General features: G+C 56.0%; 3 protein-coding genes across 6 annotated transcripts in view; 2 read left to right on the top strand and 1 right to left on the bottom strand.

Annotated features, from left to right (window-relative positions):
* Positions 1-2,671: 2,671 nt before the first annotated feature.
* PLK3 (polo like kinase 3) lies at positions 2,672-8,063 on the top strand. Its single transcript, XM_059042807.2, has 15 exons — positions 2,672-3,410; positions 3,569-3,676; positions 3,772-3,888; positions 4,028-4,157; positions 4,239-4,326; positions 5,135-5,230; positions 5,318-5,516; positions 5,628-5,754; positions 5,959-6,050; positions 6,291-6,384; positions 6,521-6,604; positions 6,698-6,860; positions 7,017-7,146; positions 7,326-7,439; positions 7,547-8,063. The coding sequence occupies exons 1-15, from the start codon at positions 3,201-3,203 to the stop codon at positions 7,736-7,738; spliced, it is 1,944 nt and encodes a 647-aa protein (XP_058898790.1). The 5' UTR covers positions 2,672-3,200; the 3' UTR covers positions 7,739-8,063.
* A 13-nt stretch (positions 8,064-8,076) lies between these two features.
* Positions 8,077-8,722, bottom strand: DYNLT4 (dynein light chain Tctex-type 4). Its single transcript, XM_059043531.2, is given in 2 exon segments — positions 8,077-8,287; positions 8,289-8,722. Coding segments are annotated over 2 exon segments (645 nt in total).
* A 1,798-nt stretch (positions 8,723-10,520) lies between these two features.
* The window catches only part of BTBD19 (BTB domain containing 19), a 39,961-nt gene continuing 34,216 nt past the window's right edge, over positions 10,521-16,265 (top strand). For 2 of the 4 annotated variants that reach the window (XM_067009148.1, XM_067009144.1), the window contains exons 1-7: positions 10,830-10,971; positions 12,252-12,465; positions 12,558-12,611; positions 13,810-13,869; positions 13,969-14,037; positions 14,115-14,246; positions 14,371-14,496. In XM_067009148.1, coding sequence (XP_066865249.1) covers positions 10,886-10,971; positions 12,252-12,465; positions 12,558-12,611; positions 13,810-13,869; positions 13,969-14,037; positions 14,115-14,246; positions 14,371-14,496 — 741 coding nt within the window. In that variant the 5' untranslated portion in view covers positions 10,830-10,885. Of the gene's footprint in view, positions 10,972-12,251; positions 12,466-12,557; positions 12,612-13,809; positions 13,870-13,968; positions 14,038-14,114; positions 14,247-14,370; positions 14,497-14,623; positions 16,054-16,265 lie in introns of those variants that run through there. The other 2 variants (XM_059043297.2, XM_067009156.1) reach the window with 2 other exon arrangements.

Genomic DNA, 16,265 nt, shown 5'->3' with positions numbered 1-16,265 from the left:
TTAACCACTGCGCCAGCAGAAAAGCCTACTCAGATGGTATTTAAGCCTAAATTCTAAGCCACATGGGAAAGTTATGCATTTTTCCCTGGATACCTCCCATGTATACATAAGCTCTACATGTTAATAAACTTGCTTTCTGTTTTTTGTATTGTTCTTGTTAATCTCTTTGTTGAAGAGTCCTGTATGAGTTAATTTGTTGAGGGAATCCAACTTTAGGTAGTGTGGTTGGGGAGACCTCTCTGAGGAGGTGACATGTGAGTTAAGCCAGAAAAGATGAGAATGAATGAGTAATAAGTAAAGACTAGGGGGAAAGTATTCCAGGCAGAGGGAATAAATGTGTAATGGCCCAGAGGTAAGAACAGTTCTATTATGAGTGAGGAAGAAAGAGAAGGCCTGGCTGGAGCAAAGTAGACAAGAGGAGATTGTTCAGAGAGTTAGGCAGGGCCTGATTATGGGGAACTTTATAGATTGTTGCAAGGATTCTAGATTTCATTCTCAGAGCAATGGGAAACCACTGAAGAGTTACTTGTAAGAAATGTACCAACTAATGTGAGATGATAATAATAGGGGAAATTCTGTGTGTGCGGGGGTAGGGGCAGGGGGAAGTATACAACAATTCTCTGTACTATCTGCTCAATTTTTCTGAAAAATCTAAAACTGTTCTAAAAAATAAAGCCTACTAATAAAAAATACAAAACTGAAAAAAAAAGTCCTGTATGAAAACCTAAGATGGATGGAGCTTTGACTTCTCCTAACCCTCAGTACCTTAGATTGTGACTACATTTGGAGATAGGACCTTTTAAAAGGTCAAGTTAAAATGAGGTTCTTAGGTAGACCCTAATCTGATCTGACTGATGTCTTTAAGAGATGAAGCAATTAGGACACACAGAAAAAGATCATGTGGGACTTCTCTGGTGGTCCAGTGGTTAAGACAAGACTCTGTGCTTCAATAGCAGCAGGTGTGGGTTCAGTCCCTGGTCTGGGAACTAAGATGCCACATGCCGCGAGGCACAGGGCGGGGGGGGGGTGTCCGGGGGGCTCCAAAATAAAAAAGATCATGTGAAGTCAGAGGGAGACTGCCGTCATCTACAAACAGAGAAAGAGGCCTCAGAGGAAATCAACCTTTTCAATACCTTGATCTTGACCTTCCAGCCTCCAGAAGTGTGAGAAAATAAATTTCTGTTGTTTAAGCCACCTAGTCTGTAGTATTCTGTTATGACAACCCTAGAAAACTCATACAAAGACATTTTGCTTTATTTCCCAAATATAAAATTGCAATATCGGGACTTCCCTGGTGGCGCAGTGGTTAAGAATCCGCCTGCCAATGCAGGGGACACAGGTTCGAGCCCTGGTCCGGGAAGATCCCACGTGCTGCAGAGCAACTAAGCCCGTACGCCACAACTACTGAGCCCACGCGCTGCAACTAAGGCCGCGCACCTAGAGCCTGTGCTCTGCAACAAGAGAAGCCACCGCGATGAGAAGCCCACACACTGCAACGAAAAGTAGCCTCTGCTTGCCGCAACTAGAGAAAGCCCACGCGCGGCAACGAAGACCCAACGCAGCCAAAAAATAATTAATTATTTATTTAAAAAAACAAAAGACACATGCACCCCAATGTTCATTGCAGCACAATTTACAATAGCCAAGACATGGAAACAACCTACATGTCCATTGACAGATGAATGGAAAAAGAAGACGGGGTGCGTAGAGTGCAATACTACTCAGCCATAAAAAAGAATGAAATAATGCCATTTGCAGCAACATGGATGAACCTAGAGATTATCAATCCAAGTGAAGTAAGTCAAAAAGATTAAGAAATACCATATGAGATTACTTATATGTGGAATCTAAAATGTGACACAAATAAACTTATCTACGAAACAGAAACAGACTCACAGACATAGAAAACAGACTTGTGGTTGCCAAGGGGGAGAGGGCGTGGGGGAGGGATGGATTGGGAGTTCCGGATTAGCAGATGCAAACTATTATATATAGAATGAATAAACAATAAGGTCCTACTGTAGAGCACAGGGAACTATATTCAATATCCTGTGATAAACCATAATGGAAAAAATATGAAAAAGAATTAATATAGATGTATAACTGAATCACTGCTGTACAGTAGAAATTAACAAAAAATGGTAAATCAACTATACTTCAAATAAAGTAAATTTTTAAAAAAGTCCCCATCTCTCTGTCTCTGGCCCTGGGAACGGTGAGCATGGACCATATTTAGGGATTCAGATGGCCCGGGGACCACCTGCCCAACTGTCTATTGCTAGATTTGAGAAAATACAATTCCCATTCCTCACTTTCTGGCCTCTGGCTGCTGACCCAGGGCAGTGGATGTTTTCAGGGAAAGGGAATAGGCACCCCTCCAGAACCTGAGATCTGCCCTTCAAAGGTGTGGATGTGGGTAGCGGAAGATGTGGCCTGGCTCATGTCAAAAGCCTTGAATGCCAGGCTGTTTGACCCCAAAACTCAGCATAGGAGCCCAGGCCTCCACGCTCTTCCCCACGCCAGGCAAGCCCAGCTGGGCGCGTGCAATTCCTTTCAGGCCCTAAGGGGGGCAGCACTGGCCTGAGCCTGGGGGCTTTGGCCAAGGGCGTGGCCAGTGCCAATGCGCGCAAATTCCCGCGCACTTAAGGGGGAGTGTTGGTGACGAGCTCAGGCAAAAGCGAGCGCCGCCCCTGTCCCTGTCCTACAGGCTGGAAAGCTAGTCCATCTAGTTGCCGGGTAGATTCCCCAGATGTCCAGGCCCCCTCGGACCTCAGCATAAGCCCCCAAGGATGGGGTAAAAGAGGACCCCCACTAGAGGGACTCTCAGTCACCAGGGAGAGGTAGGGGACCGGGGACACAGCTGGCTCCTACATCCTGATGGCCATCCTCATGGTAACTAGCGGTATGGCTGCGTCTTCAAGGCTGGAGCAGGAAGCTGGGCCTCCGGGTGCATGGGTGGGAGGAGGAGCTTCTTGAGGACGTAAAGCCCGAGGAGGGGCGTGGCTTCTTGGTGACTCGCCTCCAGGAAGGGGGCGGGCTCTTAATGACGAGACTCCAGGGAGGGGGCAGGCGTTCATTGATAAAAACGCTGGGCTCTCTCGGGCGCGAGCGCCGCGTAGCAAATCCAGCCAGCGCCACACGCTGCCGCGGCCTGTCGGAAGCCAGAATTAGCCGGGCCCGCGCTGCGCCGCACCGCCCTCATGGAGCCCGCGGCCGGCTTCCTGTCCCCGCGCCCCTTCCCGCGTGCTGCCGCCCCGCCAGCGCCCCCCGCCGGGCCCGGACCTCCTGGGAGTCCCATGCCGGGACCTGAGCCGGAGGTGCTGTCCGGTCCGCTGGCGCCGGACCTTGGGCGCCTCATCACTGACCCGCGCAGCGGCCGCACCTACTTCAAAGGCCGCCTTTTGGGCAAGGTGAGCTGGGGGTTAGGTCAGCGAAGGTAGAGGGGGACCCTGCCGGCCTCTTTGACCACGCGGGGCGTGGCAGGGGCGTTTGGCCTCGGCGCGGGAACCGCTACTGGCCTGCCCTGGCGCTCCCCTGGAGCGCCCTGCCTGATGCCCCCTCCTTATAGGGGGGCTTCGCCCGCTGCTACGAGGCCACTGACACAGAGACCGGCAATGCCTACGCGGTCAAAGTCATCTCGCAGAGCCGCATCACCAAGCCGCATCAGCGCGAGAAGGTGAGCCGGGACCCAGTCCCCGCAAACGACTGGGTGGGGTGGGGACAGTGGCGTGGGAGCCCTTGGCGGATGACAACCCCGCGTCCCCACTGCAGATCCTAAACGAGATTGAGCTGCACCGCGGCCTGCAGCACCGCCACATTGTGCGTTTCTCGCACCACTTTGAGGATGCTGACAACATATACATTTTCCTGGAGCTCTGCAGCCGAAAGGTGAGGGATTGTGATGGAGGTGGGGGAGGGAATGGGGACCTTAAGACCCAAAGTTGGAGCCCTGCTCTTCCTCAGCAAGCACCAATGGAGGGAGGATCCGGGAGGGCAGACTGGGGGCTGAGGCAGTGGCTCTCTGCAGTCCCTGGCCCACATCTGGAAGGCCCGGCACACCCTGTTGGAGCCAGAGGTGCGCTACTACCTTCGGCAGATCCTTTCTGGACTCAAGTACTTGCACCAGCGAGGCATCTTGCACCGGGACCTCAAGCTGGGTGAGACTCCTGGGCCAACAGGATGGGGGGTTGGGGAGGCAGAGAAAAAGGCGTCTGACACATTTCTCTACCCCGGTCCAGGAAATTTTTTTATCACTGAGAACATGGAACTGAAGATGGGGGATTTTGGGCTGGCAACCCGGTTGGAGCCCCCGGAGCATAGGAAGAAGTGAGTGTTTGAGGAGGGGGGTGGCCACAGTCTGTGTGACACAGATGACGTGCATGACAGACACTAAATATGTATGTGGGAGGCACGATGACTGCCTGATGTGTCTGTGTGATAGATGGGAAAGGATGATGGGCTGTGTGTGTGTGTGTGTGTGTGTGTGTGTGTGTGTGTGAAGGTGGCAGTGGCAGCCTGGGTGAATGGGAATGATGGAGAGGCTGTGGGTCCTCTGTGTGTTTAGTCCCCGAGACAGATGGGTGTAAGGATTCTTGGAGGTGTATGACTGATCCTGTGTGTGAATGTGGACAGTGACATAAGAGTGTGTGAGATGGACTGAGAGTGTAGGGATGGTGGGACATAACACCCCGTGTCACAATAACCTGCTGTGGCAACGAAGACTGGGTGTAAAACAGCATGTGTGGTAGTTGAGTGTTTATGGGGGACGTGACAGCTGGTGTTGGTGTGTGTGGCACAGACCATAGGAGGTGACAGCCTGTATGGGTGTCTGACAGACGGGAGTGGGGGAAGGAGGAAGGGATCAGTGATGGACCCTCTGTTGACCCTGGAGGAGGGGGCTGGGTTGGGGGTCAGGGCCTCCCCCTGTCCTGCAGAGCAGCTGAGCAGCTGGGCCAGGCGGGTGGGCAGGGACTCAGCTGCCATCCCCGGCATCCATTGTCTTAGAACAAGCAAGAGTTCTCTGGCCTTTGGTGACAGGCAGCTGCTTTGTCTGCACTCACAGTGGGGGAAGGGATGAGGGGTCAGCCAGGCTGCTTCTGAACCTTGCCCTCTGCTCTTCCCTACCCCCTTTCAGGACCATCTGTGGCACCCCCAACTATGTGGCCCCAGAAGTGCTGCAGAGACAGGGCCACGGCCCTGAGGCAGATGTGTGGTCCCTGGGCTGTGTCATGTGAGTCCCAGGGTCATGTGCACATAGGGGGTACCCAGGGTGGCATATGTTCCACTTTACTCCTGACCCCCTTTCTCTGCCCCACAGGTACACACTGCTATGTGGGAGCCCCCCCTTTGAGACAGTTGACCTGAAGGAGACATACCGCTGCATCAAACAGGTTCACTACACGCTGCCTGCCAGCCTCTCACTGCCTGCCCGGCAGCTCCTGGCCACCATCCTTCGAGCCTCACCCCAAGACCGTCCCTCAATTGACCAGATCCTGCGCCACAACTTCTTTACCAAGGTTTGTGGCCCCCCAGACATGTCCAGTCTGCGGATTCCCAGGGGATTGAATGGGAGCAGGTGACAGGACCCCTGGACTGCTCTTCTCTGCTCACATGCCTTCTCTCCTCAGGGCTACACCCCCTACCGGCTCCCTGTCAGCAGCTGTGTGACAGTCCCAGACCTGACACCCCTTAACCCAGCTAGGATTCTGTTTGTCAAAGTTACCAAGAGCCTATTTGGGAGGAAGAAGAGTAAGAGTGAGTCTGGGATGTCAGTGGTTTTGAGGGTACAGAGCGGCAGGGGGCTTGTCAAGTACATGTGAGGGTGTGAGTCTGAGTCCCTGGGGACCCCTGGGGAGAGCATGTGTTACACAGGCACGTGGGTATGCCTAACAGTTATCATCCCTGCGGGAAGCAGGGGTGCTAGACAGGATTCTGAGGGTTCTATCTCGCCCCACCCAGATAAGAACCATCCCGAGGAGCGGGACGAAGTCTCCTGTTTGGTGAACAGCCTCACTCGGATGTCCATTGGCCATCAGGATGCCAGGCCCGAGGTGAGGTGCTCACGCGGACAGCGTTCCCCTGACTCACCCCCACCCTAGCAGTGCGTGAAGCCTGGGATAAAAGAAGCTGATGAAACATCTAGCCTCGTGGTGGCCTAATTGGCTGTGTCTCATCAGTCAGGCAGGGCTGACCTGGGGTGCCCCGGGTGCCAGGGCAGGGCTGGGCCATGGACTCTCAAGGATTTGGATTTCAGGGCCTATCTCACTCCCTTTCTCCACCCAACCCTCCAGGCTCCGGCAGCTTCAGGTCCAGCCCCCGTCAGCCTGGTAGAGACAGCACCTGAAGACAGTTCACCCCGTGGGACACTGGCGAGCAGTGGAGATGGTGAGCCACCAGGAGGGTGAAGGGTGCTAGAGGTTTCTGGGCCTGAGACCAGGCCCAGAGGGAAGGAGTGGGTGGAGAGTCACTGTCTAGGACCTGGGGGACTATTGCCTAATTCTCAGTGCCCTTTTCCCTTCAGGGTTTGAAGAAGGTCTGACTGTGGCCACAGTGGTGGAGTCAGCCCTCTGTGCTCTGAGAAACTGCCTGGCCTTCATGTCCCCAGGTGAGGCTGGGGTCTGGCATATGTGAATGGTGGTGGGAGTTCTTTGACTGGGAGGCCAGGAACAGGTCCTCATTCCTTCCTCTTCCATGACAGCTGAACAGAACCCTGCTCCCCTGGCCCAGCCAGAGCCTCTGGTGTGGGTCAGCAAGTGGGTTGACTATTCCAACAAGTTTGGCTTTGGGTATCAACTGTCCAGCTGCCGTGTGGCTGTGCTCTTCAACAATGGCACACACATGGCCCTGTCAGCCAACAGAAAGTAAGTGGTGTCATAGGGTGTCTTGTATCCAGCCACTGTACTCAGCAGGGCTGTACCTTGGTGTGTGCTCCTGGGCTCCCGGACCTGCAGTCTCTCAGGGGAGGGGCGTGGGTACAGGGCTCCGTCTGACTTCTGTCTCCATCTCCTCCCCTCCAGGACTGTGCACTACGACCCCACCAGCACCAAGCACTTCTCCTTCTCTGTGGGTGCTGTGCCTCGGGCCCTGCAGCCTCAGCTGGGTGTCCTGAGGTATTTCGCCTCCTACATGGAGCAGCGCCTCATGAAGGTTTGTGGACTGGGGTGGGGCACGTTGAGGACGAACACATTCTGATCCCTTTCTGTTCCCCTTTGGGGGGCGGGTGGGCGAGGGGGTGGGTGCTGCAGCTAGAAGCTAAACCTCTAAGGGAGACAGGAATGGAGAGAGGACTGACTCATGTCAGACAAGTGACCTGCCCCTGCTCCCAGGGTGGAGATCTGCCCAGTGTGGAAGAGGTGGAGGTGCCTGTCCCCCCACTCCTGCTGCAGTGGGTCAAGACTGATCAGGCCCTACTCATGCTCTTTAGCGATGGCACCATCCAGGTAAGAGCTCCTCTTGGAGTTGGGGGTAAGGTCTGGGAGGTCCAGGGTGCTGGGGAGGAAACGATCTGGGCCTTAGGCCCTGATCAGTGCCACCCTCCTGCGCACAGGTGAACTTCTACGGAGACCACACCAAGCTGATCCTCAGTGGCTGGGAGCCCCTCCTTGTGACTTTTGTGGCCCGCAATCGCAGTGCTTGTACTTACCTCGCTTCCCACCTTCAGCAGCTGGGCTGCTCCCCAGACCTGAGGCAGCGGCTCCGCTATGCTCTGCGCCTGCTCCGGGACCGCTGCCCAGTCTAGGCCCCAACCTGCGGGGCCGGCCACCACCCAAGCCCTCAGGTCTGACGCCTGTACCTGTAAGGCTCTGGCCCTTGCCTTTGTGGCCCTCCCTGTTCCTTTGGTGCCTCACTGGGGGCTCTGGGCCGAATCCCCCAGGGAATCAGGGACCAGCTTTACTGGGGTTGGAGGCGACCTCCTACCCCTTCTCCAAGAAAAGCCTGAGCCTTAGCCCCCTGCTAGGGGGCGTTATTTATGGACCACTTTTATTTATTGACAGACATTTATTTATTGGGATGTGAGCCCCAGGGAGGGCCTCCTCCTGGTATAATAAACCTTTTTTGCAAAACTCAGGGGAGTCCTCACTCGCAGTAGAACCTGTGGACCGTGGCCACGGTGAAGAGGGAGGCGTTGGTGACCGCGGCCGTGGCCAGCCCGTCGCGCGCCGCGTCCCAGAGCGCGCGGCTGACCACGCGCACGCCCTGACAGGCGCGCAACCCCCGCACCACGGTGCACACCAGCTTGTAGCGTGGCGGGCTGAGCTCGCGCACGCGCACCAGCTCACACATTTCCGGCTCCGGCCTCGGCGCGGGAATAGCACGCATCGCTCAATCCTGCCTCCAACGCCGCTTCCAGGGCCCGCTGTGCGTGCGCGGCCTCCCAGCGCTCCCGTGGCGCCGGCTCCGTGCGGTACGAGGGCGCTGCCCAGCGGGCGGCCGCCAGGGGTAAGCCAGAGAAGCTGACCCGCGACCCTAGAGGGGGCAAGGGGCCCAGGGATGGGCGCCAACCTCCAAGACCTGCGCCTGGCCCGGCCAGCGAGTTGCGGCGCGAAAAGGACGAGGCCGGACCTAGCACGGAGCCACGGCGGGAGGCCGGGCCCGGGCCGTGTGGTTGGGTCTTACCGATGCTGGGCAGACGGCCTGGAGGCCGCGCTGGTGATTGTTTCAGCCCATGGTCTTTGGCAGTCTCCTCCTCCTGGTGTCCGGAGGGCACAGGCCTGCCAGCCATGGACCTGCCGGCTGGAAGACCCACGGTTGGACGGCATGGCCCTCACTGGCCGTCTCTGTACACCATCCCGTCTCTTACTTAATGATAGGAGTTTTTACCCCCTAATCCCTTCTTACCTGTTTTTTGGGGGACAGGTGAATCAAATAGTCCGGGGCTGCGTGGATTCCTAGGTGCATAGAGGGTTAAGGGCTGTTAGGGACACAATAAGGGGAGAGATGCTGCTCAGACTATTATCTTGCTATCCTTGCACCCTGAGCTCCGCTTTCCTCGGGTACTATGGAGGTTAGTTAAATGAGCTCGAAGTACACCTCCTTTTCTTCCTTCCACCTGACTTCACCAGCAGGAGAAGGGGGAGATGTATCTGCCCTCTGCCTCAGCCTAGACAGTGGCGCCTCCTCCCCCTGACCAGAAGGACGGACAGACAGACCCAACTCCTTCAACCCCCACAGATCCTTCTAGCCCTGTGAGTCTTGAATCCAGCCATCCTCCACCCCTACCTGCTCTTAAGGTGGCTGGCACAAAGATCCCTACAACTGGCTGCGGCTGGGGCCAGGTGCCTCAGGATGGTCCTTCCACTCTCCACTTTTGGCTTCTGGCCCTACCTCCAGAATCAATTCTGGGATGGCTGCCCTCTTCTCCCGAAACTCCTTAGACACCTGAGTCACCTGTAGCCTTTGGCCTCCAAGCTCTGTCCTAACAGCCCTTGCCCGGCTGGCCTGGCTGGCAGGTGGGAGGTTAAGGGCCCCTTGCCTTTGTTGTGGAGTTGCCATGGGTTGCTGGGCAAGCACTCCCCTCTTCCCGGTTCCCTCTTTCCGGTCCTGGCTCTGGCTTAACCTGGGAGTGTCCCTACCCTGAGCACATGCCAGGTGACTGAGTCATCAGGGGGGAGGGATCAGCGGGGGGCTTAGAGCCCAAGGGCATACAAGTATGACTGAAGGGGCAGATGTAGAGAGGGGCTCTGGTCAGATTGGTGTCCCCCTACCCCAGAGCTCTTGACCCACTGTCCATTTCACCCCTTGTGAAGACTGGCTCTCTACTTGTAAGCAAGTCTCAGAGGGCCTGGGATATGGGGAAACCCTGAGGCTGTGGGGGAGGCCCCTCAGAAATCCGGACCTGGGCCTACGGGGAGGAGTTCCCCGGCACTGTCATCTCCTGGTCAGCCTCAACTGGGGCAAATGTTTCCGTTCCCTGTGCAGAGCTAGGGTGTGGCTTGGATGACTTCCTCAATTCAGGGCTGGGGGAGGGGGGAAGGGAGACCCATCCGAACACAGACCTGATGCAAAAGTGGTGAGTCCACTCCTAAGTACACCCTGCTGATCTCAGTGCCCTGAGGCTTGTCTCCACCTGTCCACACCTCTTGTGTGCCCTACTGCCCAGATTGCGGCCCCCTTTCGGTTGCATTTCAGGGATGCCAGAGACCATGACTCCTCTGTCAGAGGTGACACCTCCTCACCTGACACCCCTCTGGGAGCGACAGGACTGCCACCTTCCAAACAAGCTAGGTCTGGGCCCTGAAAATGGTCCATAGGGACAAGGACTTTTCCTGCTGAGGGGGGGTTCCCCAGGCCTGGCTAGCCTGATCTTGACCCTGTGTGCCTGTTGGGGGGAGGGTGGGAGGGGGCAGGGAGTTTGAACTCTGAACCCAGGACAGGCAGGGGCCAGGGTGCCAAGACCCTCGGACTCTGCTTAGGGCCCCTCTAGGGCCGAAGTTTTCTCTGGGCCTGTGGGAGCTGGGCGGGGCCTCGTCTCTGGCTGGGCTCTAGTTTCCATGGAAACCCACAGGCTTCCCACCCCAGCGCTGCCTGGGCAGGCTCCCAGCTGGGGCCTCATCCGCAGCCAGCCTCTCCTCCCGAGCCCAGTCCGCTCTACCTTGGCCTCTCTTGGTCCCCTCCCTGAGTCCCCATCCCCAAGCCAAGCCTCTGGCCTCCTCCACTGGCCTCTGATGCCTTCAGGAACCTGGGCCTCCTGCCTCATTCCTAAACTTTAGCTTCTCAGCAAACAGGCCTCCCAAGCTCTTGCCCCTCCCTCTCGGGCCTTTCTAGCTCCTCACCAGCTTTAGGGCTCAACCAGGCCTCCTGCTCCTTCCACCTACCGCCTCCCACAGACCAGCAGACAACAGGCCTCCTAGGCTATTCCTGCTCACTCCCCTGCCCTACCCCACCCATGGAGGCCCCAGGGCTGACTGTGCACGGGGAAGCTGCGCCCTTTTCCACAGCACTCCGAAGCCTCATCAACAACCCCCTATACAGGTGAGGGGGGGCCCTGTTTGTGGGTTTTCCTAGCTGGCTCTGCTGGGCCCCATGGCTCTGAGGAAGCTCTGGGTACAGAGGAAGTGGGGAATTAGGACTTGACCCTCCTCCCTGGTGAACTCAGTCTGGGGAAGTCAAGTGTAGAGGATAACTACTGGTCGCTTAGTGTCTACGAGAGCCAGAGGTGGGGGCACTGGGGACCGGAGCTCAGAGCAGCTATGTGACCTCAGGGAAAGGCCTTCCTGTTTTGCATCTTGGGCTCCTGGCAGAGAAGAGCCCTCTGCCCCCTGGACCCTGAGAAATGGGATGTAACTTGAGTGCCTCCCTAGGGAGGCAGAGGAGCAGATAACCCTGCTCTGGGAACTGCGGACTCACAAGAGGAACAAAGCTCAAGAGACTGAGCCAGAGTTGCAGACAGGAAGTAGTTCAAGGGTGCTGCCTGGGGCTCATTGCCTGCCCAGGATGCTGTGGTGTCTGAAACCAAGGGATAGAGTACGGGGTCAGCACTGGTCAGGAGAACTAGAATGCAGCTTTCTGTTCCCACTGCCTCAGAGTTGGGCCCCTCCCTATGGGTCGGTGACTCCTATAACCCTACTTCTTCGGGCATCGCAGTCTGGTCTGAGCAGTGGGAACCCCCAGGCCTTGGACCTGACACTGGGAGGCTCCAAGAAGCTCAAGCTTCATCCCCTGCCTCCTACCCGCTATGCTGTTCAGAGGCCTAGAGGCTGGGGCCGGAAGTGATCGTGAAGATGGAAAATGTGGTCCGGGCTCGTGATGGTGCCTCACTGACGTGTCTATTTGCAGCCGGTGCACTCTGCACCCCCAACCCTACCCTCTCCTGTCTGGAGGAGGCTGAAAAAGCTGAGTCTGGAGGAGGCTGAAAAAGCTGAGTTTGCAGTCTGTGGAGGAGAAGCCAAAAAGAGTTTCCCTTCCCCCAAGACACAGGCTGGGGAGGAGAGGGGTATTGGGATCAACTTTGTATCAGACCTGGTGCCCCTTCAGTGAGCAATTGATCAAACATAGCCACCTCCTAGGGTTTGGGATTCGCATCCCATTTCAGGGATGAGAAAGCTGAGAGTTAATGAGTAGGAAGTCTCTTGCCTAGGCACCACAAGGTGGAGCTGGAATTAGAACCGTGACTGTGTGACCCAGACCTTCGGCTGGAGGGACTGTCTCTTTTACAGGGCAGATAAGGAAACGGAGTTGGGCAAAGGCCAAGCCTAGAGTTGCACAGAGACTCTGGCCTCCTCTTCCTGGTTCTCTGCCCCTCTCTCCCACAGTGATGTTCGCTTTGTGGTCGGTCAAGAACGGCAGGAGGTGTTTGCCCACCGGTGCTTGTTGGCATGTAGATGCAACTTCTTCCAGCGACTTCTGGGCTCAGAGCCGGGCCCCGGGGTGCCTAGCCCTGTGGTACTGAGCACCGTGCCAGCTGAGGCCTTCCTGGCAGTTCTGGAGTTTCTGTACACCAACAGTGCCAAGCTGCACCGCCACTCCGTGAGCCCACCAGGCAGGGGTCTGGGTGGGAGGAGGGGTGGCTGAGGGATGGGGGACACTGCTTTCCACTCCCCCAATCACCCACTCTGCAGGTGCTGGAGGTGCTGACAGCGGCTGTGGAGTATGGGCTGGAGGAACTGCGAGAGGTGAGTTTATGTGGCGCCTCATCTCGTTTCCCCCGCCTCTTATGGGCTCAGCTCCTATCCTGCCTCACTCACTGGCTAGGCTGGAGAGCAACGTGCACCGGCACAGACAGAAGTATGGGTATCTCTGTGTAGATAGGCATTTGTGTGTGCTTGTGTGCAAACGGATATGCACATGCCCTGTGTGTGTGCTGTGGGGGCATGTGGGGTGTTTATGGATGGTGCTGTGGATACCAGAATAAATTAGCCTTGATCCCTGTTCTTCAAAGAGAGACAGACATAAGAAAACTCTTAACCCAGTGTCATAAGAAGTGTGACAGATAAGGGTAAATGGTGCTGAGACTGTACGGGGAGTCTCTAGTCTCGCCACCAGGGAGAGAGGAGGGGAAGACTTCCTGGAGGAGGAAACATTTGTGTTGGATTGGGTAGAACAGGTAGGAGTTTGTTCAGAGGGGGAGAGGAAAGATGTAAGTCTAGTTACAGAGACAGAGGTACAAAAGATGCTGGTGAGACATTTAGTGTGGCTGGACTCAGTGTGTGAGAGGAGGAGAGGGAGATATGAGATTGGAGAGCATGCCAAGGGCTGGTTCCTGCAGAACTTTCAAGAATTTGGACTTCGTTTACCCAGAGGGCAGTGGAAATTCATGAGGTTTCAGATAAAGGAGTGAGGATTTGGAAGCTAAGGGGAGGAGGGATTAGGGCTTACCAGTCCAGTAAGGGGGGTGGTGGTGGCAGTGGTTGCCTGAGAGAGGTGCATGGCTTTGAGAGAAGTGGAACTGGCATGACCCAGTGCTTTTCTGGATGTGGGGGGTGAGAGGGAGATGTTGTGGATGAAATTCAAGTTTCTGGTTAAAAGAGAAGTGTCTTCGAGTCAGAGGGGGACACATGGAGAAAGATAAGTGTCCTGAGAGAAAGGGAGAGTGGAATTTTCACATGGCTCTTATCTAGCTTGATTAGTGAGGAATGTACTAAAAGGTAGGCTGCTGGGCTTGGCTTTGCTAGTTTCTAGTTCCTCCAGGTTTGCCAAGTCTCAGGCCCTGGTGATTCCCTGCCTTCCTTGGCCTGGGAGGTCTGTATGGGCCTGCGGCTGCTATAAGCCTGGGTGGCTCACTGCTCCAAGCCTGCTCACTGCTTCTGGACTGGGGCTGGGGTCTTGGAAAAGGGACATTTGGGCACAACCCACATTCGTTTCTGTTCCCAGCTGTGCCTGAAGTTTGTGATGAAGGTGCTGGATGTGGAGCTGGTTTGCGAGGCCCTGCAGGTGGGTGTTGCTGGACAGGCTTGCAGGTGGTCCCCCCGTGGAGGGCCGGGCTACATGGCCCCTCCAGTCTCAACCCGACCTCCCTCATTCTGCTCTCAGATTGCCGTATCTTTTGGCCTGGGACCGCTGCAGGAGCGCTGTGTAGCTTTCATAGAGGCCCACAGCCAGGTACAGTTCCCGACCTTCATACTCCCAACCCCACACGCCTCATCCTGCTCCCCCCTGACCCAATCGCGGACCCACAGGAGACCCTCCGGACCCGTGGTTTCCTGGAGCTGTCGGCACCCGCGTTGCTGCTCCTGCTGCGCAGCGACAAGCTCTGCGTGGATGAGGCCGAGCTGGTCCTGGCAGCCCGGAGCTGGGCGCGCGTGGGCGCGGTGAGCGGGAGCCGAGGGGAGCGCGGGGTGGGGGCGCTGCAGGAGGCTCGGGCCGCAGGAACCCGGCGAGCGGGCGGCTGGGCAGGTGCCCCCGCCCGCCTGGGCTCAACGCTGGCGTCGGCAGGCGGTGCTGGAGCAGCCTGTGGCCGAGGTGGCGGCCCCGGTGGTGCGGGAGCTGAGACTGGCCTTGCTGGCTCCGGCAGAGCTGAACGCCCTGGAAGAGCAGAACCGGCGGGAGCCGCTCATCCCGGTACGGACGCGGGGAACACGGCTCAGATTCACTCCGCGGCGTGGGGGGAAGGGCGGCGGGCGCAGCCCAGGATCTGAGGGCTGAGGTAGGCATTGCGTGACTCTTCCATGACTCGCCTCCCCTGCAGGTGGAACAGATCGTGGAGGCGTGGAAATGCCATGCTCTGCGGAGAGGGGATGAGGCCCGGGGCGCCCCGTGCCGCCGCCGGAGGGGTACCCTGCTCCGGGAGCATCATCGCTTTCTGGACCTGCCCTTTAAGTGACCAAATGCCGCGACTTGCGAGGAATTCTGGGCCTCTCCTAAACTACAGCTCCCAACATGCTCCGCGCTCGGAGCGGGTTTCCGCTCCCAGAATGCCCGGCTAGCGGGGCGCGGAGGGGCGGCAGCCTGACACGCGCAGGCGCTGTGGGTGAGGTTCCGGGGGAGGGCGGGCCTGAGCGGCGAGTCAATGGGCTGAGCCTTGGTTTCAAGGCCCTCGGTAAGCCGGGAAGTGGGTTCCTTCGCGCTGTGCTCTGGCGTTACAGCTGGCCCTTGGGCACTCTCGCCCGCCCTGTTTACTCTTTTAATTCCCACATATTGTTTCAGCTCAGCCCCTTCTTTAACTCCAGACCTGCCTCCTGACGATCTCTCTCTGAATGTCCCACAGACACCTCAGACTCAATCCAAAATTGAGCTCGCCCCCTCATCTTTCTCCAGTTTTACCCCCATCGTGTTTCTCATTTCCGTGGGTGCTCGAGCCAGAAGTCTACCGCCCATCCTTGCTTTATTCCTCTTCCTCACATCTGCCTCCCGTGGCTTCTGTCTTTTAAGAGGCTGAAAGTTAGCAGAATATGCCACCCCAAAATATGCCTTTTTGGCATAAGGTTATTTTAAGCTGATTATTTTGAGAAAAGGGAGAAGTTTTGAAAACAGAGAAATTACCCTTTTGTAAGGGAAATTTTTAGAATGGAAATCTCCATTTGTAAGGGTGTCTCCCTTTCTGTACCAGGATGACTAACAGGAGAAACTTCCAGTGAAGTCAGTGAAATCTGCTTAATAAATCTTATCCTTGCTTTTCGTGCTTTTTCCTGATGGCCTTCCTATAAGTGGCCCCCCCACAGTTTTCTTTCTATTGTTGTTAGCTGAAGGAGGTATTTAAGCAGGTATTTTAGGCCACCTCAGGGAGTTACTCATTTTCCCCTGTGTATCTCCCATGTATACATGAGATATACATGCTAATAAACTTCTGGGTTTTTTTTGTTTTCTCTTGTTAAGATGTCTTATTACAAAGGTCTCAGCCAAGAGCACAGAGAGTAGAGAGAAAATTTTTTTTCCTCTCCTACAAGATCTTTCCAGTTGGTTCAGTTCTCTCAGCTCAGTTCAGCCAGTCCTATCTGTGGCAGGAATCACTGCCACAGGCTCTTATTAATCCTCCTGCCTTCACTCCAGCAGCGACCCCCTCCCCAACCATTTCCCACACTGCTGCCAGACTTGTGTATTGTCAGCCCTACTCTCCTTATTAAGTTCCTCAACATTCCCACTGCTCTCAGTACAAAATAAAATCTATTTCACTTTTAGGGAACTCAAAATTACTAGTGGTTCCAAACATTAGCAACTCTTTTCTCAACTACTGCCTTTGCATAAATTCACTGGTCCTGAAGGCAATGGTCCTCCAGCTCTGGATTTACTTTCTTGGTTATTGAAGACTCCCCATGCTCCCCTTTCATTTGTTACACATTTTTGTCTTCTTGAGAATATGAATCTCCCTGGAGAAAGATCTCTGGGGCCTG

Source organism: Kogia breviceps, chromosome 1, assembly GCF_026419965.1.
Source record: "Kogia breviceps isolate mKogBre1 chromosome 1, mKogBre1 haplotype 1, whole genome shotgun sequence".
NCBI lineage: Eukaryota > Metazoa > Chordata > Mammalia > Artiodactyla > Physeteridae > Kogia > Kogia breviceps.
The sequence above is the reverse complement of the archived record's forward strand: the minus strand, read 5'-3'. Positions and strand labels throughout refer to the sequence as shown.

Excerpts from the sequence above, each read along its gene's own strand:
- PLK3 (XM_059042807.2), top strand. The coding sequence starts at position 3,201 with ATGGAGCCCGCGGCCGGCTTCCTGTCCCCGCGCCCCTTCCCGCGTGCT. Across the intron at positions 3,889-4,027 it reads TGGAGCTCTGCAGCCGAAAG|TCCCTGGCCCACATCTGGAA; the intron begins GTGAGGGATTGT and ends GGCTCTCTGCAG. Across the intron at positions 5,755-5,958 it reads TGGGAGGAAGAAGAGTAAGA|ATAAGAACCATCCCGAGGAG; the intron begins GTGAGTCTGGGA and ends CGCCCCACCCAG.